The sequence below is a fragment of the Solea senegalensis genome, linkage group LG11, assembly GCF_019176455.1.
Source record: "Solea senegalensis isolate Sse05_10M linkage group LG11, IFAPA_SoseM_1, whole genome shotgun sequence".
NCBI lineage: Eukaryota > Metazoa > Chordata > Actinopteri > Pleuronectiformes > Soleidae > Solea > Solea senegalensis.
Window position 1 is genome coordinate 7,076,385 of NC_058031.1, and position 27,933 is coordinate 7,104,317.

Genomic DNA, 27,933 nt, shown 5'->3' on the forward strand with positions numbered 1-27,933 from the left:
ATATACATACATACATTATATACATCAATATACTATTTATGCTGTAAATATCAAGTCCATACTGTGTATATTCTTGCTGTCTACAATGTTCTACATTCTATTTTTTACATTTTAATTGTTTATAGTCTAAGTGTTAATATATTCTTATATTGGAATTTTCTTTTTTGCTAATGCATGTTTATTATTTATTCTTGCTTGTCTTGCTGCTGTAACAATGTAAATTTCCCCACTGTGGGACAAATAAAGCACTATCTTCTCTTATCATTTACATCACTTCTAAATCAATCAATTAATCACATTTAATTTATATTTTTCATGCAAAGCGATGCAACTCAAAGTGCTTCAAGTGGACACAACATGTGGTACTGTGTACCACACAGATTGTATGGATTATTATTATTTATTTATTTATATTATACAATGGCCAGTATCAGACCAATATCATACTCATCCAAAAGCTGTAGTTTCTGACTGTGTCAAGAAGAAGACATGTTTACTCTACATGGAAACTAATAAGGGTGCCAGGAGAATACTATGTTATGACAATGGTGTTATCCTTTAAACACCAGGCTGAGCAAAGTCAATAGTTTGTTTAGAGGCGATGACAGCTACACTAAAGGACTAACGACATGGGAGATCTATAAAAGAGTCATTTTGAAACATATAATGAAGCACAGGTTGAGTCAAAGCTCTTTCACTGCCCCACAAAATAGGTTATTCAGTCAAATGATTTATTTACAGTACATTAAGGAAGTCTGCAAAGGTCCTTGAAGTCTTTCACATTTTTATATCACAGCCTCATGCTAAAATGTGTTAAATTGAGTCGAACATATCTGTCTTCACTTGGCGCCCGATGACTCACGTCGAACTGCGCAACAGAGAAACCTGTGTTAAGATGAGTGAAACTCGGCCTCGTCTTAGTGAAAGGACTAGATAAATAGAGAGAGATTTTCAAGTTCAAAGAGAAAATACTGAAATGTTTTGGCCCAAAATCAAGCAAATGAACTATGATGGTGGCAACATCAGAGGTAAGGACAGGGAGACTTTTCAATCTAAACACAACAAACAGCCCTAACATAGAAATATTCTTAGAGAAAGGAATGGACCTCAGGAGCTCAGGCCCACAGTCCTTTCCAGGATTATGGCTCTATGCACACAGTAACAACACAATGGCTTGGCGCCCACAGATGTCCTTGAGTGGCTCAAACCAATTTAAACCAAATAAAAAAGAGACTTGAACATGACAGTCCAACGATTGTCCTCACCAGACCTGACAGATCAAGAGTCTCTGCAGAGAAGAATGTAATCAAGAGACCTACGTATGCAAATTTTGACACATCATACTCACGAACATGCGAGGCTGTAAGGATGATGAGGAAAAAAAGGATTCAAAGGATTTCAGCATAAGCTTGCAACATAAACAAATGTGAAAAAGTTTCTTATTTAAAAAATGACTTGCATTACATCGTGTTCCTTTTATTTACTCTAACTCCTGTACATCACAGATAGTGACTGTGAGCTTATATTAACTGTTACTCTTCAGTTGATTCTGCAGCTCCATCAACATCATTTACAAGCCGTATAATTGGTTAAGCTTATCGCTTGAATCCAGGATGTGTTAGCTCCACATCTGAGCTGCCCAGACAAAGCTGCTGCCGTCACTAAGTCACTTCCATTACCTTGGCAGACTCGTCTTAAGCGCCAAGATTCACCTTGAACATTGTTGGCAGCAGCAGAGCCTCTAAGCAGCCAAAACGCTCAAAATGGACACAAAAGCCCTTTTTCCGGAACTGCCGGTTTGTGAATGGACTCCAGTTGCTCAGAGGAGGAAATGAACAGAGCCATGTCCTGCACTTCATCCTCAGTGTTCTGTTGTGCATGTGTGCCTGAAAGAAGTTCTAATCAGAATTCAAAGAGAAGAGCAAACTCAAGTGCAAACAAAGCCCTCTGAAGTCCACCAGGAACTGCTAATCCAAAAGAGCTTGGGAACTTTTCATCTTTTAACGCCTTACTTTTTTGTTTTTGACTCACCGCTCCAACAAATGACCGTGTGTGTGTGTGTGTGTACTTTTTTTATTTTAAAGTTACTTTAAAGGTCCAGTGTGTAAAATGTAGGTGAAATTATGTCCCTTAGAAATTTAAGGTACATCAGTACATTTACCCGATTGTATGAATTGTTGTTTTCCATTGCCCCAGAAGAAGCTAGGCCAGCTCTACGTAGGTAGCCATTTTGTTCCAGGTTTATGATAGCCCACAATGGACAAACTAAACATCTTTGGTGTTTTGATGCTCACCAAAGGCTACAACGATTCTTCAGCACACCATAGGAAGGGAAGGCTGAGGTGAGGGATCGTCAGCTGCAATGTGTCACTTCCAACATAAAATGTTGCTAAATTGTACACACTGTACCTTTAATTGTAGAGTTTACATATTCTTGTTTTAGGATGAGTGCTGGTGTGCATGCCACCTAATAAAAACTGCCTGCAGGGAAAAGCTTTCCTTTTCTAGAAACATTTGCGGTCTCCAAACACTGCATAGAGTGTCCTGCTTCGATGTCATAATATTTAAATTCTTCAATAACAAGAGTGACTACAGTTTTTCTCCCAACCCTCCCTGGACACCAATAAATAACATCTACAAAGGAACTGCACAGCCATATCTAAGGCTGATATCAAAAAAGCCTGCTCTGACCTTCAGCTGTGAGTGTTAGCCATTGCAGTGTTCATTGTAAGAACTGACCCTCACCTGATATCCACCGCAGGTAACAAAACTGTCTGAACATATTTTCTGTGCAATTTAACACTGCGTGAAAAGACCTTCCTCGACAATCAGGAGAAAAAAAAGATTTTTTTTCAAAGCAAGACCCTAAGAGAGCAACTAGATAAGAGTCTTTTAGGAAGCAATACTATATTGTAGGTTAAAGTACAAATGTGCAGGACAGGAAGACAACCAACCTTGTTGTTTTTATGTCTGTGACAATTCAACACGTGTATGTAAAGCTCAAGCGTGTCTTGAATAGACCTGCTGCAAAAGACAGTTTTCACAGCAGATATCTGCGACATGAAAGCATGGGTTTTACCTGTAACATTAATCCACTCCAGGTTTACGAGAGCTAGGGTCATGCTATTGTTCATGTGTAAGGGGAGGTCACTCTTAATACTTAATACTTTAATCTGGAGGAGCAGTTATTTTTGTGAAAATTATTTTAAAACTGCATACATGCTTCCTGTATTTTCTGGATGTCTTCTAATAAAGGGACTTTTTTACACACAGTACTGTATATTTAACATGACACAAGACTTTTCAATACAAGTGGACTTGTAGGTTTCTTGAAAACTACAAATTCAGTCGTCCTTGCAGGCTAGAGACTAGGCCTCTAGTCTCTAGGCATACCAGAGACTATCTTGTTCTTCATTTGCGTGTTAAGCTTGTACTTCAAAAACCCCAACACATGCTTTGTCTGTCCTGGCTGCTGTACACAAACAGGGTAAAGCAAGGTCCTTGCCATGAGTAAATATGAACGGCTTATTCTGTGGCTATGAAAACCAAACAACTTATAAATACTTAAAGAGGCCATAGCCCAGAAGTGCCAATAAACACCGTTTGGGTGTGTATCTGCGTCATTAGCTCGTCTATGAAACCCTAAAAGTCCTTAACAATCAGTTCAGCCACTGCTGAGAGCGCAGGGTTTTATTGTTTTCCTGAGCTCTACAAAGCAGCAAGGCACTTCCGTTGACTAATTACGTCACTGGCAAATCTCACCACTCCTAAACAGCAGCACCTCCTAGTCCTCGCACTAGAGTCCGGGCACATCCGGTGACATACTTTCAACCGTAGAAGAAGAACAACAACTCCCGTTGTAGCTGCTGAGCGTATCGGTTCAGAACATGTTGTAAAAGGAGTGTTTGCTCTGTTCTGGGTTGTGATAGACAATACCAGACGCTCCACAAGCTCCCCGTCAATGAGCAAAGAAAAGCTTAGTGGATATCTTTCATATTGGATAGGAATATCCCTGCTACAATTCCCAAATACCTCCATGTATGCGGCAACCACGTCACGGAGGATTGTTACACAAACTTCGGGCAATATAAAGCAGGACACAGCACCAAACTTCACCTAAAGGAAAGAGCAGTGCCAATACGTATATTACAATATTTACAAACCGTAAAACTGTCTTTGTGTGCTTGTTCTGTCGTTTAGCATTATCCGGCTACAGGCTAAGCTACACACGTTTGCTCGTGTTTCATTTGCATGTGTGTGTGTTTATCATCTCGGTAACCACAACGTTATCCAAGCTACAGGCGTCCTGCAGCAGTCTTTGCGATGGATGTGGTTCACTTGTCACAGTGTCTTCTGACTCTGGGTCAGACTCCGGATCAAATGTGTAAGGGATTCCAGTGAGGGATCGTGACGACGGCATTACTCAATGTTTTGATAATTGCTAGCGGTGCATCCGCCTTTCCAGGGGGAGCTGCGGGTCTGAGAGCTGATGTGCCAATTACGTCACTTCCAGGTAACTGGCCAATCACAAGACAGTGGGAAAGCTCTCGTTGACTGACCAATCACAAGACAGTCTGTGTTTTGCGGGTGTGGCTTTGGTCTGAAACAGCGGGGCTGACGAAAGCGTCAGTGATGAGACATTTACATCGGCTCGTTTGCAGCGACTAGCAGCTTTTTGACCATAAAAACAACTTCATGTTTGTAAGTACACCTCCATATCTCACATATAAGTGAGATAGGACCACGCTATGGCCTCTTTAAAGCAGTTAAACACTTATACAAACATACTTCTGAGTAGCATATTTAACTCCTACCTTTAAACCCTCCTAAACCTTACACACTGGACCTTGAAGGCCAATTAAAGTAAAACACCGACTTAACTTATGTTGCCAGAATACTAATGTGCCATGAAAGTGACTCACTGAACTGATACCCCAGCTACTAAAGGGGACATGACAGTTGTCATCCTCTTTGCTGATCATCATTTTTCTCCTTTTTTTTCTTCATTATCTCTCACATTCCCTTAATCTCTTTCTTTCAGCAAGGGTACAGACGAAAAAGGGCTTCTGCGCACTAAGCTAAAACTTGGCAGAGGTCGCAATTCACTTTTAGTAGATGGGTTGCACTTTTTTGCTTTGTCTTTCACACCCATATAGTGCTGACGAAGGCTGGAGTAGCAGCAGCTGGTAATCACAGAAAATTGCTGTGTGGGGGGAATCGGATGTGTGAACTCCACAATGACAAAGCAGAGAGAAAGAAAGGTGTGTGTTTGTTTATGTGTATAAAGTGCGTAGTAGGCCAAACCAAGATAGCCTTACTCATGCTGTGATTAGGTTGAATACAAGGCTCATTCATAAATATCACACACTTACTCGCTGCAAAATGGCATGATCTGGTTTTGGCCTGGGGTGAAGTATCTTTCACCTCTGAACACCGTTTCAAGGCCATATACTGAGAGTTTGTCCTGTGACTGCCCACTGCTGAAACACAAATCTCCCAGGAGAAAGCATTTAACCTTTTGTTACAACCACAGCCACCGAACACACACAAACATCGAGCAAATCACACACACACACACACACAGGGCAACAATAATATCAGTTTCAGAGTATCTACATTCTCAGAATATAAGCGGGGGGGGGGCAAAGAAGAATGTGACATTTCCAAGGTGTGTGCTGCTGCTGCATGGCAACCATGGCAACAAAACCAAAAGGCTGTTCATTTGAGTGAGTCAGTCCACCTCGCAGTGTTGCAAAGCTCCTCCCATTGAAAGCAGGCTCAACCAATAAGAAGAGAAGTTATTTTTAACCTTCGAAAGAAGCACCTGTTCCTGGTTGGACACTATAGGAATGTTAGTGTGTGTGTTACATGTGTAACTGCATGTTTGTGGATGTGCGTATTGAGTTGGCTGCTACTTGTGCAACTGTTAATGTGTGCGAGCATGTCACTTTAAGCTACGTGTATGAACTCGTCTGGCCACTGTCACACCTTTGTGTCCTTTTTAAATGCTAAAAGTGAAAGATTTTGCCTCCAAATAAACCTATTCATCCCATTCAGCATCTAGTACACTTAGTAAAGTTTCTTCTAATCCCTCTTTAGCTCCCTTCTCCACTTTTAAACTCCCAAGTGTTATTGAAAAATCGAAATCTTCCACCTGTCAGTTAAACCCCCTGCCAAATCAGCTGGTCAAAAGTCTGTCTTCCCTACTTATCCACTCTTATTCCTGACAGCATCCACTCCTCTGTGACATCTGGGTAGGTTCCATCATCTCTCAAAACAGCTGCCATAATCCCTATACTCAAGAATCCTGGTACTGATCCAAACAGCCACAATAACTTCAGACCAATTTCCAATTTAACCGTTTCTTGCCAAATGAACATCTGCAGTCCAGGTCCACGTCAATCTCTGTTAAATAATCTGTATAAAGCTCCAATCTAGTTTCACAGCCCTTCATAGAATCCCAAATGATTTGTTGATAGCAACCACTCTCTTTGATCGATGAGTTCCAATTGGTTTCACTTGCAACCTGCAACCACTCACACTAGAATCCACACAGTTTCTACCTGTTTCTACCCAAAGGGAAAGGAGAGACACATTAACTTTAATAACTTCCTCATCTTAAATCTGCTCTTTTGGTAAGAGTCCACCAGTGATAGGGGTGACGTGAATGAAACAGATTAAGCTTATCTCTGAAACCAGGATGTCTTCAATTATCTTGTCAGCTGCTGCTGCTATTGTTAAGTCACCTCGGTTGCCCAGACAGACTATCAGAAATCAATGAGAGTATCATGTTAGTGTTCCGACAAATCATTCTCAAAATACAAGCTTACTAACGCTGAGGCCGAATTGTCTGCACAACTTACTGTGACTTCTATAAAAAGCTTTGAGATGAAACTGGAGGAATCATTCTTCAGTCATGGACTGCAAAGAAAACCAGAGAGAAAAGGCAACAAACAGCAAACTTAAAGAGATCGGGCAATGTATTCACAACTAATCTTTGTCTTTTTCATCTTAAAACATGGCTGAAATCCACTGCTGGATCAGACTCTGACAGAGGAACTTGTCTCTTAACTGTGTTTCCACTGACAAATTTCATTCATGTTCTCAAAGAGAAACCCCTCATTAGCGCAAAATGTGTTTATTTCTCACTTTGAAATGTGTTACTGATCACTGTTCCCAATTAAAGAGAAAAACGATGACAACTTTCTAAAAGATAATAAGGACAAAATATTTTCTTGATTGACTGGTTGTGTTTCCTGGTCTTGATGGTTGGCAAACAAATTTTGTACGTAAGTTCGTAACCTTTACTTCTTTTACTCGTTTTCCTATACCGCGTCGTGCTAATCATATTTCTGTTTTACCGTACGTCAGAAATGTCAGTTATTTACTGATTCTAAAATGTAATATTTATGATTAATAATCAATTCCAGCACTGACTGTGTCAAGGGCTTATTAATTTCACGTTTGTTTACAGTCTGATTTCACACAAAGTTAAATAATTACCGCTGACGTGCACTGCCAAAAACACCTTTCCCTTCTGCTCATGCAATCTAATTAGCTTTGATTGGACTGATTTAAAATATAACTGCTGTCATTAAAAAGTTGATATGGTGAATTTTAATCAGTGATCTTCAGCAGGAATTGAAGTAATTCTACGTCAAAGGTGAGTCACGAGTATTTGGTATTAAAGTCAAGGTTGAGCTGTCTGTGTCGATTGTGTCACGTCAAGTCGAAAGAAATCAGATTCATGACTTCAGACTGACTGAACGTGGAATTTTACCCGGAATGAGTTAATAAATAATTCATCGTACTGGATAAATAAAGTAAAGTGATGAATAAAAATTGCTTTTTCTCTCTATCACAGAGAGAATCCTTAAGCAAGGCCTCCAGGAAATAGTCAGTCTGACATGTGCAAGAGAACTGTGTTCATCAGTGACAATGTGTGTTTGAAAGTGAGCACGGCGGGCACACTGGCTACAGTTCTGCTGTGCTCCTGAAGAATGTGAGGAATGCTTTTACTCTGCAGGCCATCAGACTGGGTCTCTAACAAACACATAACAACTGCACGGAGCATTGTAGCTTCTTTAAATTGGTCTGTTGAACAGATGTGCGGCCACATCGTGCATAAACTCCAGCAAAAACACAAGAGCAGACATCTTCATAAACATACACTATTTTCCATTGATTATGGGCCTGAGGAATTTCGTTTATGCCCTAATAGAGTTGTGTGCGGACTGTGCATGACATCAGTTTGAATTATTATGTGTGCAGCACGACTGCTGTCAATGTTGAGAGAGAGAACAGACAGTCACATATGTAAACACACACAGACAAACGCTTTGCCATTCAAAATCCTTCCTTTATGCCAAAGACAGCGGAAATAATGACAAATGGATGCCAAAGAGGCTCTCTCAGTTTCCTTGATGGAAAATGACACTCAGCGCTTGTTGACTCCTGTCAAAAACACACACTTTTCCACATTGAAAAACAAACAAGGCGTATAATAAAGTGTAGTCGTCTGCATCTTCCTCTCCCCTTCCCTATTGACTGCTTATTAGAACTGTTCATAGACCTTGGAGGCAACCCATCTTTTTTCCACACATAGTGTATTATTTATAGTAGGCAGCCAACGTAATACGCTCTACCAAACAGTAGAAGCAGCACACTCATAAATGACGTGCTTATGTGTGCGTTTGTGCGCAGAGGTGTGTGTGCAGGGGTAAAGTCTCGGTCAGCACTCCTGTCTATACTCGCATGGCTCCAGTGAAATATCCTCATCTAGGCAAACATAAAATCAATGATGGCTATTAATTAGTCTACCTCTAACAGTTATACACACAAATAGAACAGAAGCACATTATGCTCGTCAAGCTGCTGGATTGGTTTTTGAAGAATAGCTGCGTCGGACTGGCAGAGATGCACTGAAATATGTGTTTGCAGAAAAAGAAAAGGCAAATAAAGGAAACACTTAAACGGAGGGCAAGCTCTCAACAGGATAAGTTTACAGTCTTACAGGATCAGATAACTTAAAAATCACAACTTTTATGAAAGCCATAACTGAAGCAAAGACAAAGCACAATGCGCTACGGCATATTCTCACAGGTGTCATGTTAAGCACTTCAGGTGCAGCAGTTCAGATTTCTTTCAGAACTGCTCTTTTCAGAAGCTTAATCTGGAGTGGATGAACCTCACTTCCTGATGTGCTACATCGATTATGAATGGAAGATGGGTCAATATGGTGAGGCAGACATTTTAAAAATGGCAACAGCTAGCAAATCAAAGACAAAAAGACCCTGAAAGTAGCCTGTAAAGAATCCCAATGTGTCAAATAAATGATATTTTTGATCTTGTGTGGGTCTGTGTCTTTTATTCATGTCTACATTGTTACAGAGACAAAGTTTTTCCTAAGAAACATAGCTGTAATGATTACAGCTTGCTCACCTCATGTGGCCGGCACAAATTCTTTTGGTGTTGCCATGGTAATTATTACTGTCAGATGACAGTGGTAGATAAACGTGGGTAGTTTCTAGCAACTTCCTGTGAGACATGTAGATAAATGATATCCTTGTGGTTAGAATTAATTGCTTTCCTAAAGCACTGGAACGTTCCAGTGCAACACGATTGAAATGGTGTGGAAATTCAGATAGTTTCCGGATGACTGACCTCATTGTGAGAGAAGATTATATTGTATACAGATTCTATGCTGCTGACAACAAAGTGGGAGGGTTAAGTCTTTTTCACATTGACTAGAGATAACCAAACAGACAGTAGTTTGTTTTTTTTCTTTGGTATATTCCCCCTTCTTACTCACTAACAAGTCGAATGACACTAAAGCTCCTTGCACCTAAATTTATTCCTGGATTTACTCCCTTCACTACTAAAAGCATTCATTCCAACAAACCCACTGGGGAAGATTCAGACTTCCTCACTAAGACGACTGTGAGTGCATCAGTGGCTGCAGGCTATAAAGGGCTCAGGGAGAAATATGAATGAAGAATAGCACAACAGTCCTGTCTTTACCTTTACCATAGTGCAATGCAAGCTTTCTGACAGTGCACTGTGTTGGCCAATCACATGCTGTATGTGCAAACACACCGCTGCTAATTTGATGTTAAACATTTCCAAACTGACAACGAAGCAAAGGGTTACTGCTGCTGTGATAATGAACGAGTGTTTGCAGAGGAAGACGTTGCCTGTGGTGTGATTATCTTCTACTTTGTAGGGCAGCATTAAAAAGACAGAGAAACAGGTTTCAAGTGCCTTTTATGAGGGTTAGGTTTTGGGTTACACTTTTTTTTTTTTAGTTTGTCTTTGTGGTGTGGTGTCTTACCTTGTTCTGGTCAGTCCAATACAGGAAGTAGCCTTTGGGGTCAACTGTTAGAGTCACTGGGGTCACAGTGGTAGAATCCTGCAAGAAAAGACAAAAGGAGTCAATGGGATCGTGCTTATGTCTAGGTTATGTTCACGTGGTTGACAGACATGTTCATATTGTCAAACTAAAGTGATCCATGTCCGATCTGAGTTTTTTTAGTGCTGTGTGATCAAGTCACTTCAGTTTGTGGTCCTAGGTCAGAGATTTATCCAATATGAAGCCAATTCAACAAGAGTGAGAACATTCATACACATACTCTGAGCGCTGGTGCCTTCGACATGCAGCAATAGCACAAATGGACTATGTGTTGACGTCCTCGACATGTGGCGGCAACACAGCAAAAACCAAACAACAATGTGGGAGAGTGCCATCTTTTACAGCAAAATCTCACCCACAAATCCACTGCGATAGCTTCTGTTTCTGAATTTCCCCTTTGGGCGCTCACCATATTAACTGATGCAAAAATGACACACGCAAAAAGGCATTAGGTACTGTTTGAGAGGACAGTTGCTTTCAGATGCTTTCAGACACTTGTGGCTAAGAATGGGAATGTCATATTATCAATCAACATAGCTTATGTATGCAGTTTCTACATGGGTACATGATTATGTGTGCAGCTTTTGTAAAACCACATGCATGCCATTATCTGCAATGGCACCACAGGTGCTGTTTACGTTGTGACGCATGCACTCAGTTCTCTCCTTCTAGGGTACTTTCACATAGCATGACCTGGCATCGCCACAAATGACCAAATAGGCCAGGGGTATGTGTGCGTATATAAAGCGTGTTCTTATGTGCTTGCATATGTTAGAAGCGACTGAAAACATTAATTGCTGGTTGTTACACAGTTGATTTTTTTAATCTTTCGCGCCACACACATGCAAACACATACGCACACTGCTTGACCCCGAGGCATACATAGCAATGCCAGATATTATTGGACGCTTCTATAAAAAGAAAGAGCCTTTTGAATTTTTCCCTCTGTGTCCATGGTGGCAATGGTTCAGCTGAACAGTAGCACATTGTATCCCTCCATCAGCCATGGCTGTGAGATCAAAGTGATAGAAACTGCATTTGCTGTACAGAAAATCTTCAAAGTGCCCTCATGAGGCTTCTAATGATGTCCCTATCACAGCATTGGGACACGGAGCTAATGGTTTTTTTCATCTGCAACATGTCTGTTGTATTTGAGTGCGACCCTAATCGACCTGCCATGCAAGATATCATTAAAGGGTCGAGCTGGTGGCTGGTAAACAGCAGAGAAGCCTGTGTGGAGGTGTAGAGAACCATTAGTACTCTGAAATCATTTCACACTGCCTAAGTAAGACAGTTGCAGTGTATGGAGCCTGAAACACCTGCTCCATGACAGACCAATTGTGAAACCCACTCTCTTTATGAACCCGTGGAGAAATTAAAATGACAGAATGAAAGCAAAAGAGGGGAAAATAGAAGCAAGTGGAAAGTAAACGAGACGACTCATTCAACACGGGAACTGGTAAGCTGTCGCATCAGAGGCATTTGCTACAGTGATGTTCGCTATGGCAACCCACCATTCCCATGGAATCTAGTGGAGACACAAGAGGAATCGTTTTGCTTGTGTTCACGCGGCTGCACAATCTTAGCAGGCTTGGTTGACAGACAAACATTTACAGCTTAAGGCTCATGTACACAGTTCATACATACAACATCTCATAACGACTGCAGCACCACATCGCTGATTTCTCCTCAAGTTACAATCTTCCAATTATTTTCTGTGAGTCATATTCAGCGACCGCAATTCAAGAATTCACGTCATGGGCGAGATGTGGTGATTGATTGGATTATTTGTGATGTCAGATGGAAGGGAAGACGGCTTGAAAGCACCGGGAACCTGCCTAATGATGCAGGAGCATTTATTCTCACCAGCCTCTACGCTAATGACCGCACTCTCCACAGCCACTACTTACACATTAAGCCATTATGGACCTTAAAGAGCCCCCTCATGGGTCTGCATATACAAAAAACACAACTACCAAAAACATTGTAGATTAGACTTTAAATTGATTTGCTGAGATTTATCCTGCTTTTTTTATGATGTGACTACTTTGAGGATTTTTCACTAATGGGGAGACATTAAATAGTGGTGAGGCCTTGCTCTTTGGCTACATTTAAATCAATTTATTGACTGACTTGCAAAAGTTTGCGTGCCCTGAGGGAACCAGTCCCAGGGAGAAGATGCTGCCATTTTCAGTGAACTGCCTTTATCATTAGCCATCACCTGAGGGGATGTGTAAAAGAGGAGATATTTAACTCTATGCTAATGACACATTTCATAACTTTTACGGGATGTCAAGCTCCCCTGTGGTGCCTCATAATATCCCTTTCAACGCGCATCAAACCAAAAGAGCCTGATATAATCGTAAGATTACCAAAGTCTGTTTAAGTGGACCCAGCCTCATGAGCTACATATTTCTAATCTGACAGCGATCTTGAACTCTAAAGGCGTAAGGACTTGGATGTCTGTCTATTCTCCGCAACCATTTGGTGCTGAATGTGTCATTCTGTGTTTATAATAACACAAGGAGGCAGTATTTTATAAACCAGCTCTTTCATGAGTTCCAGCAGCAACAAGTCATCTGCAAGTGGCAGCGACAAAAGTACAAAACATTAGGTTGTAGCGATGGTATGGCTCTGGGTAATTTCACAATTTCATATGATTCAATTCTGATTCAGAGACGTTTGATTTGATTTAAGAATAATGATCGATGCATCTTCATACATCACATTTCTGTTTTTTTTTCTTGAAAACGTTCATTGATACAAATACTATACACAGTTTAAAAATAAACATCATATCAGTGAAAGCAAGACAAATAATCATTCAAGCTAATATTATAATACATGTAGGTATTAAGATTCTTTCCTCTACCCGGACACAGCATTGCATGTGCATGTCTTTTTGTGGTTTGTGGGAAATAAACATTGTTGGCTTGAGGAAGTCTGGGACTTGCAAACATTTCAAGATGTTTTCTTATTGCTCTCCTATTCTTTTTCAACAGTCAAGCACCACGCACTGTGGGCTGATGTCTGCACTGCACTGCTCTGCTCCTGAAGACTCGTGGCTGTTGCTCATGAAGCAGGTGTGTCATCTTTACTCAGTAAACACAACTTCACACGTTTTTGCCTTTAAATATTCAGCAGTGTCACAAAACCTGTCCTTTTTAAAGGAAAACAAAAGATTAACTGCCTCAGGTTTATATGCCTCAGCCAAACAGTCAACCACAGTCCCCAATGACCACATAAGAGCTGTCGCAAATCATTTTGTTGTAACAAATATGTTGAACCTTCATTGTTTGGATATACGCATTGTGTCGTGAATTTGCATACAATTTCTTAAGGTATGGTCACAAATATTTATCTTTGATTTTTCACCTGCAAAATAAAATGATGCCTTCAAGGCCTTCCTGAGATATTCCGCTCAAGAGAGTGGAACTAACCAACAAATGAGCAGATTCAAATCTACACCTGATTCAAAGACATTTCTGAATGAATGAGAATCTACACAGAAAGCACTGTACTAAAGCAACTCTCACACATTCAAATGCTAAGAATTATTATGATGCTTTTATCTATTTTTTTTACTAAGAGAGGTTAGCGTTAATCCTAACTTTCTTTCTAAACCGACAATGTATTGGTCCTGGTTCTCTCTCTTCTCTTGGTCTGTCTGTGTTCCTCTGTGATTCTTTCCATGAAATGATACAGAGAGGAAGGAAAGAGTGTGTGGGAAATCAAACAGCCAGAGTAGCTGTGTGTATGGGTGTGTGTTTGAGAGAGTGTATTTTTGCAGGAAGAGCCTGGCGGGCAGTTGGTTCTGGAGATATGGCCCTAATGTACAACCTGCAGTGCACAAACGCAGCTGGTGGAGGAAACAGACACACACCAGACACACTCCCTTCCTAAAGCATGTCAACCGAAGAGCTGTGACAGGGTGAGCACGCACTAATAATTACAAGTTAAGGAAATACTCAGGGTGTCTAACTTGAGATTGATGATTGACAAAGTGATAAGTGTGCAAGTGTGGATTATTTCCTGTTCGTCATGTGTGTACTGACCACATTCACGCTCTGTGCTGTGCTTTCACAACCTGATCTCTGGGAATACAAATATTCATTTTCTTTCATTGTTTTAAATATTACCTTTAAAAATAACACATTTATTATCAAATCTTGAATTGCTATGGTGATCAGTGTGTATGATTAACACACACTTGTGTGTAAAAACTGTAGTGTGTAACTTTTGATTATAAACAAATTAGATTCAAACCATTGTCAAATGAGTTAACACAATACTAATTAAGTTTATCAACTCCACACACACACACACAACTCTCTGTGTTTGTCAGTATAGCGGTGTTTGGATCTTGAGTCGCCTAGCAACATTCCTGTGCTGCACACAGTGAGTGATTTGTTTCAAGTCAAAGTCAGAAGGAGGAAACGGAGCATCACTGTACCAGTAAAATGAGATGCCAGTAAACTCGGAGTATGACGGAAACACAAAGAAGCGCCCACCAAAAAGTTTCAGAAGTGAATTTTACTACTTCAGCAGTTTGACAGGATAAACACTTCTTGCCCCCACCCGCCCCTGCACTGCTGCTGTATACACACAAATGCTCCCTCAGACAAGTCTGATAGGATTGCTTGATAGAATCACAGAAAAACTAATAATATTCCACTGTTTCTTTTCACAAAGACACATTGACAAACTGCAGCATTAATAAACACTTAATATTGGACTTTTTGCCAGTATCCAATATATTGGCAGTGCTTAGCCCGATAACTGATACCAATAAATATGAGATTTACCCTTACACATAACTGTAAATGTCATTTAGTCTCTCTTCTGTCAGGTAACATAATATCTGCATAATCATCTTACAGCAGATATAGATATGACTTTTCTTAATTGTGCAAACTAAAGCCTATTCAGCCTTCTGTCTGAGTCATTATCAGGATGAGCTTGGCGTGTTTGCCAACAAACGATGATACATTTTAAAACCAATATCTGCTGATATCGCTATGGTGATGCGATAATATCGTGCATCCCTAAAACACAACAATCACAGGTGGGAATTTTAATTTTCAAAACAATACCACTAATTGATTATGGCTGTGCTCGTATTCAGATTCTCTCACAATAAACAATAAGGAATTCAAGCAGTTATTCCAATGAGACGGGAGCATGTAGAGAAAAAACACAGAAAAGTTTCTTTCAGAATATAAATAGCTATTGTATTGACAAATTATATGAGACAAGGACAACCAGCTCGATATTGTTGCATTTTAAGAGTAACTGATATATGATCATTTTCTATTGGATGTGTAAAAATAAAAAAAGGATGGTTAACAAGGATATGATATGTTATTGTTGTTGTTGTTGTTGGGGAAGGTGCAGTTGTCTGTAAATAGGTCACAACTATTAGGTTTTCACACTGTGCGATCAATTTTAATCAAGGTCATTTCACTACAGCTGTAGACTGTCATAACTGTGGAAGAGTGATAACGAAATAAAAGGAAGGGGGAAAAACACAACGGTTGTTGAAGTCCTGCCTCGTAGTTACACAGCTGTGAAACACTAATTAATTGTATTTAATTGATAAAAGGTTCCCAGAGAAGGGGGAGGGGCGAGCTCCCTGCAAATGTTTAATTTGATTTAATGAGCGGCGCGCGCTCTCTCTCTCTCTCTCTCTCACACACACACACGTGCACGCGCTCACTCACTTACACACAGGAGACACGTTATTGTAAACACGCACATGCCAACTGACACTACAGCTGTTGCATGTTAACCAGCGAGCCAACGGCAGCCGGCCACTGTCAGACACTCCACTACTGTTGCATGAGTAACCTATGGATTTTGTAATAAACAGTCCACCAGTGGTGGAACATGCATGCAAAGAAATCATGCAGAAACGATCGGACAGTGGAAGAAAAAAAAGGAAAAGCCCTGCCGGTCTCTTTCGCCATTACTTACATCATCCCATTTCATAAATTTGTTGCCCTTTCTCAGGCTCTCTGGCACGGACACTGGCTTGAGCTGCAGCGCATGAACTCCAGGCTGTGCCCCTGCCATTGACTCATCTGCTCTTCTCGACGCACGGCTGGGGGTAGAAATGACTCACTTCACTCTCTTCTGCTCTTATTAATTCTTCCTCTCCTCTTGTAATCTGCTCAAAAGCAGATCTGGCGGAAGCCCACTACTGCTGCTGCCAGTATGACATGCCCGCACTGACGGCGGCGGTGGCGCGTCTCGGCTTTGGAGAGCAGTGGAGGCGGACGCAGGCGCAGCAGAGCGGGTACACTGCCGGACTGAACTGACTGAGCGACACGCAGCCAGAGAGAAGACGCGTAGAAAAGGGTGGTGGTGGGGAGTGCTGGTTGAGCGAGGGGGATCTGAATGAGTGGCACGTCTGGTTTCAAATTGTGCAAGTCAATGCAGGGACAGGATCGATGCCTGAAGTGATCTAGCGCCTCCGTGCGTCCGAGGCAATACCCAATGGCCCCAAGCTTGGAGTGGGTGAGACGCAGGGGATCAGGCTTGTGAGGAAAAACTTGTGAGGAAAAATGATGTCATTCTCAGAGCAGGTGCATGCAACAGTTCAGTTTGTTTAAAAATGTTGTATGTGTGGGATACAAATACATTATTGCTTATAGATTGTTGTGAAGGATACACAAGGTAAAACTATAGTGAGTGAAAATCCATTTTGTTACAGACTATTGAAGAGTGAACTGATGGCAGGATCAGAGCTTTCATTGAGGGATTGATGATCACTTTGTGTATAGAAGAGAAACTCTGAGAATTTGTAGTTATTCTCACATTACCAGCTTAATGTTTAACTACGATTCAATACAGATGCAGATTTGACAATGCACATTCAAGCGTCATGATGCCGTTTCCATACATGCATCATGAATAACGACAGAAAACGTCCTATCTGTGAGACTGCTCAGAGTTGTAGAGGGAGAAGGGTCAGAGATGAAAGCTATTACAGCCAATTTAACGCCGCTCCATTGTTGTATGGCAGCCATACGGTTTCTGGTATGACCGTTCTCAATCATGATGCATTGTCACAATGATCTAAGATCAAGTATGGAAGACTACGTTCAGCTTATCAGTCACACATTCAATTCTGAATCAATTCTGATTCACTTCGGATCAGATTTGACGAAGGGTCTTGCATATGAATTTAAGGTGATAATGAGTATATAAGACAGCACATGTGAGTGATACACAGACACCTTTGTGCATGCGTCATCAGTAACATCTCCATGAGGACTACTGGTCCTGACAAGCTCAATGTACACACACACAGTCTAGTTTCCTTGACATCAGAAGACATTGACTTACATTCATTTTTTGTAGACTTATTCTACTGGCCTAGCCCTTAACCGCACCATACATGTCTTCATCTTGTAATCATTCAAATTATGTGGACTCGCTTTTGCACACACACACACACACACAAATCAGAACTGACCATCAGATTTCGTTGTCCACACAGACTTGAAAAAAATTCAGATCTGAGTCACAAAAGCAAAAAAAACAAACAAAACAAACTAAAAACCACATCTGAGTTACATCAGCCTGGCAATCTGAAATAGCCGTAGACTCTGCACCCAGAGGTGGATACAGGATGGAATTGTGGCAAACAGCAAAAGACAGCTATGGAAGAAAATAAGAAAACCATCCACACCCATCAGCTGGAATAGATGCTTATTTATGTTTCAGTGCCCATACACGACTGTGGGCATTTTTACTTCTTCAAAGTTCTGTGAGTCAAGAATGCGTCACTGCCTTAAGGACTTTTTTTTTTTTAGTTTAACTTTCTTGTTCAATAAGACATAGAAGCCCTCTGGGCATTGTACCACCCACACTGGTTATTTTCTGCCACTTCCAAAAGGAGACTGAAGCCTATTCAAGCCCTCCAAGCACCCCCACCCCCCGTGTTTGTGGTCAGTCAATGGCCGGTGCTGACAGTCAAATGTGTCAGATGAGTCAGACCTGTCAAATTGTGACCGGCCCCTTCTCATGTCAGTCGTAATAGGAGTCTGTTTGAGTTTGCCGCCTGTCATTAATGATTGATTAAAAGTGACAGTTTGGAGACCAGGCCTCAGAAAGGAGCTCAGTGACTGGAGATTGGTGAAGTCAGTGAGGGATTCCAGTGTGTGTGTCTGTGAGTGAGTGAGAAAAATTAGTGAAATTTAAAGTCAATAATTCCAAAGAAGCATGTATTCAGTAAGAACAGCATACAGTATAGACAGTATACCATCATACCAGAGCAGAGCCATAAACGGTGAGTCATTGTTTTTCCCCCCATGCCTCATAGTTTGATATCCATTATTAGTCTTCCTATCAGACCTGAGGTACCAGTCAAATCTAAAGCCAGCCACTGCATTCTCAAAGGCAAAGGCCTCCAGTACAAGGAGAAATTGTCAGCATATTAAAAGAAGAGAAATTTCCTTTTTGTCTTCATTCCAAGAGACACCAAGCTTCTGAAAACCATACGAGATGTCAATAGTCACTTTCTTTTTCCCTATTTTGTAACTAATAATGTGGATGCTGCTTTAGGAGGCGAAGGTGTCAGGAGATATTAAGCTACGTACACATCATTATTTGTGTAGATATATTCCTGCGCTGCATGGTTCCAGCAGCAACAACATTAAACTTGAAATTTGACAGACTGTGCACCAAGGTTTTCATTCAGTATGTGATACAGGACCCCTGTATATGATTAAGTCAAACACAAGGCAGCTAATATATTCTTCCAATTTATTTGTACATTTAGTCAGACAAACAATGGTAATTAATTATATTAGTAGTACAATCGCCACACATGGGGCCCAAAGGCAGTTGCCCACTTCCATTTGGTAATTTGTCTCTGTGTGTGGAGGCCAACATTTTCCCAGTTTCATCAAGATAGATTTGACCTTCAGCACAATTTACTGACCAAACAAGGACCCCCTGAGTTCATCTAAAGGGATCAATATTTGATTGAGGTCAGTGGTCAGCGGTGTCATCAGCACGGTGAATATCCAACATGCTACACTGACCTTTGTACAGCTGGATTTGCTGCACGTACGTCTCAGTCATGACACTGGCTTTGCTGTGGAAGTAAGGGTTTTTTTTTTGCCTCTTATGTACATGAAAGAATAAACAGAGTGTTGGCATGATGAGGAACAGGTGTTCTCAAATGGCTGCCTGCTGGTGCCTTCATTAGCAATATTAAGTCCAGATCTCTCCCAAGCAACACCTTTAGCACACCGTTAACTACACTAAATTATAGGCCAAAGTCCACCTGCATGCCTCTCTGCCCTTTCACCTTCAGACATCAACAGCTGCTTGTATCACTTATCTTTAGATGCCAGGAATGAACAATAATTATCCTACATAATATGGGAAAATCCCTTTTTTGATAAGCTGAGCTGTGAAACTTCAAACAGACTGGCACTCGATGAAAAGGGGTTGTTGTGAATAAGAGGTTAAAACATCTATTTCTAAAATAAAAATTATATCAACCTGAAAGGCCTTTTTATTTCAAGGTCAATATCTGTTTTTTTAATATGTGATGTAGCAAGAGTGTGAGGGACTGCAGTATATGAAGCCTCTGGACCTGGCACGGGGTCTCTCTATGCCGATACCTGCATTGTCCTCTTTATGAACCCAAACAGCATGATGCAGATTGAAGACAGTACATTAGCAGCATCTTGTGGTTCAATCTCATCAGTGCACGTATGGGGGGGGTTTTACACCATACTCTTCTACTGGTTTTTTTTCCTCCCCAAATACCTTCACAATAACGTGCACGAGATATATAACATTTTCAAGCTGTTCTTTGAAGTGCCATTGAAATTTGACTGGGACAAAACTGTGAGAGACTTTCAGGATAATTTATTTTTAGCGTCTCTATTATGGTAAATGAAATAAAAATTCAAATAATTCCCTTGAGACATTGTAAGATCTCAATAAAATCTCTAATAAAGACTATATTATATAAACTTTGTGTTCTTTTTTGTTGTTTCTCTTGGCCCGTTTCATCTTGCGGGGAGGGGCGTGGCTAACTGTAGCCGAGGCAGCTGACAAGGCACACCTGGTTTCTTTTCTGCATCAACCTCCAAATAATGTGCAGTGCAAAGTCATTACGATTGCCCTGATCTTTACAATGGGGAAAACAAAACGACACAGAACAACAAAGGTGAACTCCAATACTCACACAATAGCAGACTCTGTCTCTCATGTGACCATAACGACCTTCCTTCACACCTTGACTCAGTAGAAACGAACAACCTGAAACTGGGTCGGGGTGTGTGTGAATGACCGACGTTTTTAACTTATCGTCTCAAGGTTTCCAGACTACAGAGGCTAAATACCGGTTCTTTTCTCTCGAATGACAGGTGAGATGTCTTCAAACTACCTTCTGAAGATGACTGTGACTGGTTGAATGATTACATTCATAGACAGCTTCTTTTTTAAATTTTTGCATCTCAGGATTTTTGTAATTATTGCTTTTTGCAGGCTGCCTTGTCAGCCTTCAGCTTTTTGTATTCCTTCTGTGTTGTCTTGTGCGTGCTGGCCAGCCTCCTGCCACCTCTGCCTGGCTTTATTTTTCTTTTGGACAATGAACTCCAAGTCATCATGGTCAGGCAAATCATTTTTGGTTATTTTGTCTCTGCTTTGGGGTCCTAACTGCAAAACCTAACAAACTTGAAACTTTTAACTACATACATTTATTGGTCAACACTTTATTGGCTTTATTGTTTCAAGCCTGCTTTGCTGAGTGGTTTGAGAGAACAGTAGCATGATTACTGCTTACAAATGAGTTTAAACTAGTATGGCCTTAAGAGTGTGTAAAATTACCGAAAGTTGGGTATCTGACAACAAGCAGAGCCAAGATTTAAATACTCTAAAGCCAAGTGATTCTGACTGTTCCTCATATCCACCTGGTGCGAGGGGAAACCACTCAATAGTAATTCATGGGCATCCCTGCTAATTATGTGAGTATAACCTATTTACTCTTGTATTATGGGACCATCAGGCTTGGTATTATAAATGGTTACAGTTCAAAGGGACTAGCTACCACTCATACTTATAAAATATTGCATAAGTACTGGCAAGCTTAACTACTACTTAGTGAATACGAGCTCTTCAAAGGGAGCAGGGATGTGGTTTGTTGCCTATAAAAAGACCAAAGCTGTTCTGGGACCTTTTAAAGCAAATGGAACAGTGTGGCGAGTTCACCAACAGAGTGCGCTGTGACCTTACTATGTCACTGGTGGCTTTCTTCTGCTTACTATTAAAAATAATCCTCTCAAGGTTCAGGAACTTCATTGTCCATTCAGTCCAAATTCCTGGTAACTAACATAACACGGAACATGTGCAGTGAAAAACGATATGTTAAAAACTTAACAGCTTGCAGAGGGGGCCCACAGCCTGTGTTTCAGGTCAAATTATGAGTTTAAAAAACTCTGGAGCTCTTTTTCTCTCAAACCTGACTCTGCTGACACAATAATGTGTTATTATGACATTATTCACACCTGGAGAGTTGCAGCAACCTTGAGTGAGACAGTGGAGGTTTTAATATGTCTCATTCCTTGCTCTGTTTCTGTAACCAAACACCTCTACTACTTCTATTGTCTTATCTGAGATTGAGGTGGGGAAAAAAAAACTGGCAGGTGTTCTTCCCCTCAGGCAACAGACTTCAGAAATGGAGAAAATAGAGGGTGGGAGTTGGAATGAGGAAAGAGCAGACATGCATGAATACGTATACATGCACACAACAATACGCACACAGCATATACTTTGACACATGTCTGAGTGTGTTATAAGATCACACAGCCAGTGCTTTTACATGTAGTGTAAACATGTCTGAGGGTGTGTATTAGATACTCATTACAGAGGACTGGGTAAGCTCTGGGAGAGACTGGGAAAGAAAACAAACAAACCCTACGGGGTGGCTGAGAGGAGTGGTGAGAAGCAGAGGGAGGCCTCTCCCAGTGTAATTCAAGTTCAATAACTGACCTCTAACCTCGCTCTAACTCAGGTTACACAGTTCTGGTGAGACAGATTATAGGCACAGTTACCTCACAGCTGTGGACACTATACACCTCAACAGAAGCTTTACACACACACACACACACACACATGTGGTACCAAAAACAAAAAAAAAAGGTCAGTTGGTAATGTCAACAATCAGCTAAGTATTCCTGAATATCAAATGGCAACATGTATGACAGGTTTCGCAATCTGTGCACCTTTTGGGTATGATGTAAAGAAACCAGGACCACACAGAGCCCTTTCACAGCCAGGAAGCAGAAGACATTGTTCACCTGCACAACCACAGCTGGGCCAGTTTCACTCTGTCAGAAAGAGCTAATTAACTACATGTCAAAACGATCACCGAAGAAAAACACAGCCACTTCAAACCACTGTCAAATACTAGTAATCGCTGTGTTTACACACAGATACGGGGCTCCCATCAGCGTTTCAGTGGACTCGTTTCTCTGCAGTAAATTTACCCTCAGTAACTAGAATTCAAACAAGATGAAGGAAGCTGCCTGTTTTTTACTGTGTTGATGTTTTGGTGCCAGGTTAACCACACTCCATACACATTTGGGTGTCTACCTGGTAGCAGTTGTTGTTTTATTTACATTAGCGCACGCAGGCAAAGAAAGTAAACACACGACCGTAACAGTTGTCACAAAAAATAACAAACAGTATTTTATTCCAGGTTTGCAAACAAAACTCCTGCTTTTCTGTGTTTGATTTAGTGTTTACTTAAATATATCAATTTGCCACATGAATCCAGATTTTGCAACTTCCAGATGAGGCCAGTGAAAGGGTTGCAGATGCCATGGTTGTGGCCGCAGCCTAAAAATGGTTCACATCTCATGCTGTGTTAGCATAACCATGGTCACATGTTTGAGGCAGAGACTGAGCGAGTGAGGGAGAAAGAGCAACTGAAACTTCATTTGAACAGTACAGTTCTGCGCAATAACAACACTTGGCAAACAAAAAAGAAATGCCCAGCCGAAATTGATTGCTTTTCATTTGACCACTTCCCTCCCAGCTGGGGTATTGCTTTGGTTAAGACACATTCTCATCCCAGACATCTGTGCTTCTAGGCAACTTCAGCTTCTATTGTGTGGTGCAACAGTAGATGGGGCTGCAGGTCTGTAACACGACAACAGAACAGAGTCAAACGATTCAACCCAATCTCCTTGTCTCTTGCTGTTTTTTCTTTCCTTTTCTTTCCACTTGTCCCCGTGGACTCAATATTTATGGCTTGGTAAAACTAACATGGAACGGGAAGTTGACCAACATATCAAGTGTCAAGGTCTTGTCAGAAAGGCCCTAAATTTGCATCATTACAGCTCATCCTCTGGGGAGATGGTGGGGCTAATTCAGACCATATTCACACAGCTGGGGGAGAGAAATTAAATGGGGAGAAATATATTTTATGTCTGGTCAGCTTTTTTATGTTTTCATAGTCATAGCTTGCCTATATGGCTTTTCCCTAATCATCGTTATATTACACAATGTCCAACTATAATTTCAATACTGACATCTTTAGACAAAGCAAAACACATCATTTTAGTCTAAATGAAAACCAGGATTTATCAGAACCCTGCCCCTCCCACTGTGACTTTGCCATTTAGCGCGTTTGTTATAAGTAGGTCTGCCAATCAGCAATTCACAAAGGGTCTATTGTCTGTGGGCCACTATGGCACAGCTCCAGAGAGGGTGTAAAACTCCTGTCTGCTGTGATAGCAATCTGTAGCTAAAGCCCTTCTCCCAATCCCTACACGCAGCAACAACCCAGTGTTGACAAAGCCTAGGCCACAGTGAGATGCTGATCTAAGGTCAGTTTTGTGCCCCACAAATGGTTTCAAGTGAAGGATTAAGTGGAGGTAAGCTGGTTTTAGGTCTGCGCCTAAGGCCAGGTGCGGAGTTAGGGATCAGGCTTTGTGCAGTGGTGGACCTTTTTCCCCTTAAAGTGTGCCTAAATCCTTTTAAGAAAGAAAATGTTGATGTTTACATCCTAGCTGTGACCCCCTCTTGGCCTCTCTGTGCGAGCATTCCTGCCATAGCTGTGACATCTTGCTAAGCTTTAGGACACTAGAGGGATAGTGAAAACAACGCCTAATCACAGCCACAGGGCACCTGCATGATAACAAAGCAACCCCTTAACCCCTCTGTGTTTGTGTGTGTTCCTTAATGCACATATGTATAAATCTATGTGTGTGTGCATGTTTGTGTGCGTCATCATTGCTGTGCTGCACTCGGGACCCTTGGGCAAAAGTTGCACCAATTCTTGACAGAGGGACACAGCGTCGACCAAACATTAACCCAGAATGAATGACCAGCAGTGGGCTTGGCCAGGAATGTCAATCACATAATGACGTTTAATTCAACATACTGTATTTACTGTACACACAGAGGGGGATTCCTAACACTTATATGCACTGAAATTCCATAATGGACTAACAGCTTCGGTAGTCATACGCTAGCTCAAATACAAGGAGATCAGATTCAAGTATAATGCTGCTTCACCAGCACTTCATAGCACCAATGCTATATCATGTATTTTAATGTATTTTATAAAACTGCAAAAAGTCAAAACAAAGTTGTTTTTCACACCAATTCCACTCTTGCTTTCCTGGATACCTGTTTAATAATGTACACATTCCCTGTCCCTAAAATAGAAAACGGTTTATGTAAGGTTTTCATTTATGTGTTCAATGCTGTAAAGCAGCGTAGTAAATTTTGTTTTGTTGGCGGACGGCTTTGGGTGCGAAGCAGGGCTTTGGCTGTGGACTGCTGAGCTTGAGGAGATAGGTCAACACAGGTCAACCGAGTGCAGCTAAACAAACACGCGCTATCAAAGAGGAAATTTCCTGTCCAATCTCAAGTTTTCTCTTCACAGTGTCCATTCACCAGATGATCCCAAGGGATGAGAAAACAGGTTTGTGTAAGTGACTGTTGGTACAATGACACTATGCTGACTGGTCACCGTATTGCCTTCGCAATTACCATGCTGAGATTATCACAGAAAAGAGTAAAAGAAATATAAAAATGAAATCATAAAAACTTTAAAAACAGTTGCTCGTTATAAAAAGTGTATTCAGTTAAAACTGTTTTTGTTTTTCTTTTTAAATAAAAGCATTACATTTCCATTTCATGCCATGTTAAACTCAGCAAAGGGACGGCATGCGGATGTGTCACACAGCAATTAACCATCAGGGAGGGTTTGGCTCTAAACCCTTGCAACGTTTCAAATTGCTTCCCAGCCACAATTCCTCCATCCTCTTTGACTCAATTACCTGTCACCTCCACACACAAAGGACACTCTATGGAAGGCAATTTCTTATGCAGACGTACACATAGGTACACAAACGTGTTCACACTGCGTGCACACACACACTTACACACGACGAGGAACAATACAATAGTTCTTATGGTTGCTAGGTGCTGTTGTAATTTATGGTGGGATAGAGTTACAGGCTTAGCCCCACATTAGTGTCTTCCTACCAGGTGATGAGAGTTTGCAGACGGGGCTTTAGTTCTTCCTTTCCAGCTTGTGGAGATATTCGGCATGATATGTAGCTGTGAAAAAAAGAGATGAGAGCACTTGCTCAATAATTTAATGTAAATGAGGCAGAGAAACACAGTGGGGGGTGTTTTTTCTGTTGAGTGGCGCACAAGGTTTTCTGTATCAATTCAATTTTTGAATGAAATTTAATATCACATTTTGGGAACAAGCTGCCAAAGAACTCATATCATGCTTGCCAACAGTATCACATATTTTCTGATACTGTCAAAAACTTTCTGCCAGAGATCTTTTTTTTTTTTTTCTAACATTAACTGAACACTTAAAGTATACAATAGAGAACAGTGACACATATAACTATGGCTCTAAGAATTCTTGATGAACACCACAGGCAGCTCTTTATATTGGCTTGGGTTTGTGAGTAATGCAATTTTGGAAAATGAAAAAGATAATCAAAAAAGGGTGTCCCTGAAGAATCTTATCCTCAAGATCTAGTGTAACGGAGAACTCTGGCAGTCGATCAGAATTCACAGAACCAGGATCAGATATGTAACTCTTATTCTTGTTCAATCTTTTTGACAATACTCCTGCCATGTGGCGATCAGCTATGTTTGAGTTGATGGAAAACCTGAGAAAACATGGGGAAAGATATTGAAGATGTGATTTTATATGCTTCAACCTGCATCAACCAAGGTCAGAGGACTTTTTTGTCAAAACAAAATAATCAATCTAAACACAGTAATGATGAAAAAGAAGTAATTGACTTACATGTACATGACAGACTGTGTTTTTCATCATTACATTTAGGAGGAATACCGATCAGTCTCAGCAAAAACTAATACTGATTTGTACAATTGTCTAATTCCTTTTTCTCCAATGAAAACTCAGAATGCTTGCGTGTATGTGTTTTTGCTGCTATGTCTCTGTGGTAGATCACAGTATTTACTTAATGTACAAGATCATGTGCATATGTCAATGTGCGTTCATGCTGTAATAATATATGTGTGTGTATGGTGCACGTGTGCACCACAGCGTGGACCTCCCCCGCAATACTGCAGAGATTTTTCATCACATGAAAGCCAACAGGGGGTGGTATGCATGCAGGGCGAGTCGCTTCCATCTGCCCTGTCCACTTAAATTAGTGGGGCCTCGCATCCAGCAGCATCTGGTTCCAATATGGAACCAGGCGGAAGGGTGGGTGCCTCACTGTGCGGCGGAAAATACAGCCTACTGTACCTTTAAATAGCCCTCAGGAGGCTAAGGACGGATGCTGGCCCTATCGCCCTATCCCAAGATTCTTTGTATCTGGCCTAACACTTCTTCCCTTTGAAAGAGGACAAATGTACAATTAGGCAGGAATGCCTGCAAAGCTGTTTTCCAAGCGTGTGTTCTCAGAGCTGGCTCAGGCAAATGGTGGATGGTGAGAGGTTATGCACCGTCAACCTCCTTCACTGTTCCGCGGTGAGATGCACTGTCTGACCCTGGCCGAGCTGGGTTTCTCTGGTTCTACTGGTCCTTGTTTGGGTTAGCCTCTTGTTGTTCTGGTTCTGCAGCAGTTTGCCGAGCCAGGTCTCTGTCAGCACTCCTCTGTGGCACAAGTCTGCAAAGATCCCTCCTCCTCCTCCTCCTCCTCCTCCTCCTCGTCTTTCCCTGGACAAGAGGCACTTCAGAGCTTACACATAATTCAAAGGTTTCCATCTCGACCATAATTCACACTGCTCACTACCCTAAATAAAGGGGCTGTCTCTAACGTCGGTGATTGCATGTTTGTCAAGCGAATTGTCCGTGCAGCAGACTTGAGAGGAGGAAGAGAAGCATGATGATGACACGCTTACACACAGGAACGTACACAGGAGCCATCATCCTATATCCTATAAGATCTGTAAGATAAACATAAAAGAACTAAAATGACGTCAGTATAAATCAAATGTGTTCACGCATTGCAAAGATGTGAATTGCTGTTAATGAACCATCAGAATAT

The 27,933-nt window shown here is 41.2% G+C and overlaps 1 protein-coding gene across 2 annotated transcripts in view; it reads right to left on the reverse strand.

The window, feature by feature from the left end:
- Window positions 1-16,709, reverse strand: part of LOC122777733 (1-phosphatidylinositol 4,5-bisphosphate phosphodiesterase beta-1-like) — a 33,091-nt gene extending 16,382 nt beyond the window's left edge. For both annotated transcript variants that reach the window (XM_044039159.1, XM_044039160.1), the window contains exons 1-2: window positions 16,382-16,709; window positions 10,331-10,408 (exon numbers count right to left, since the gene is read on the reverse strand). In XM_044039159.1, coding sequence (XP_043895094.1) covers window positions 10,331-10,408; window positions 16,382-16,480 — 177 coding nt within the window. In that variant the 5' untranslated portion in view covers window positions 16,481-16,709. The remainder of the gene's footprint in view (window positions 1-10,330; window positions 10,409-16,381) is intronic.
- Between the last annotated feature and the right edge of the window lie 11,224 nt (window positions 16,710-27,933).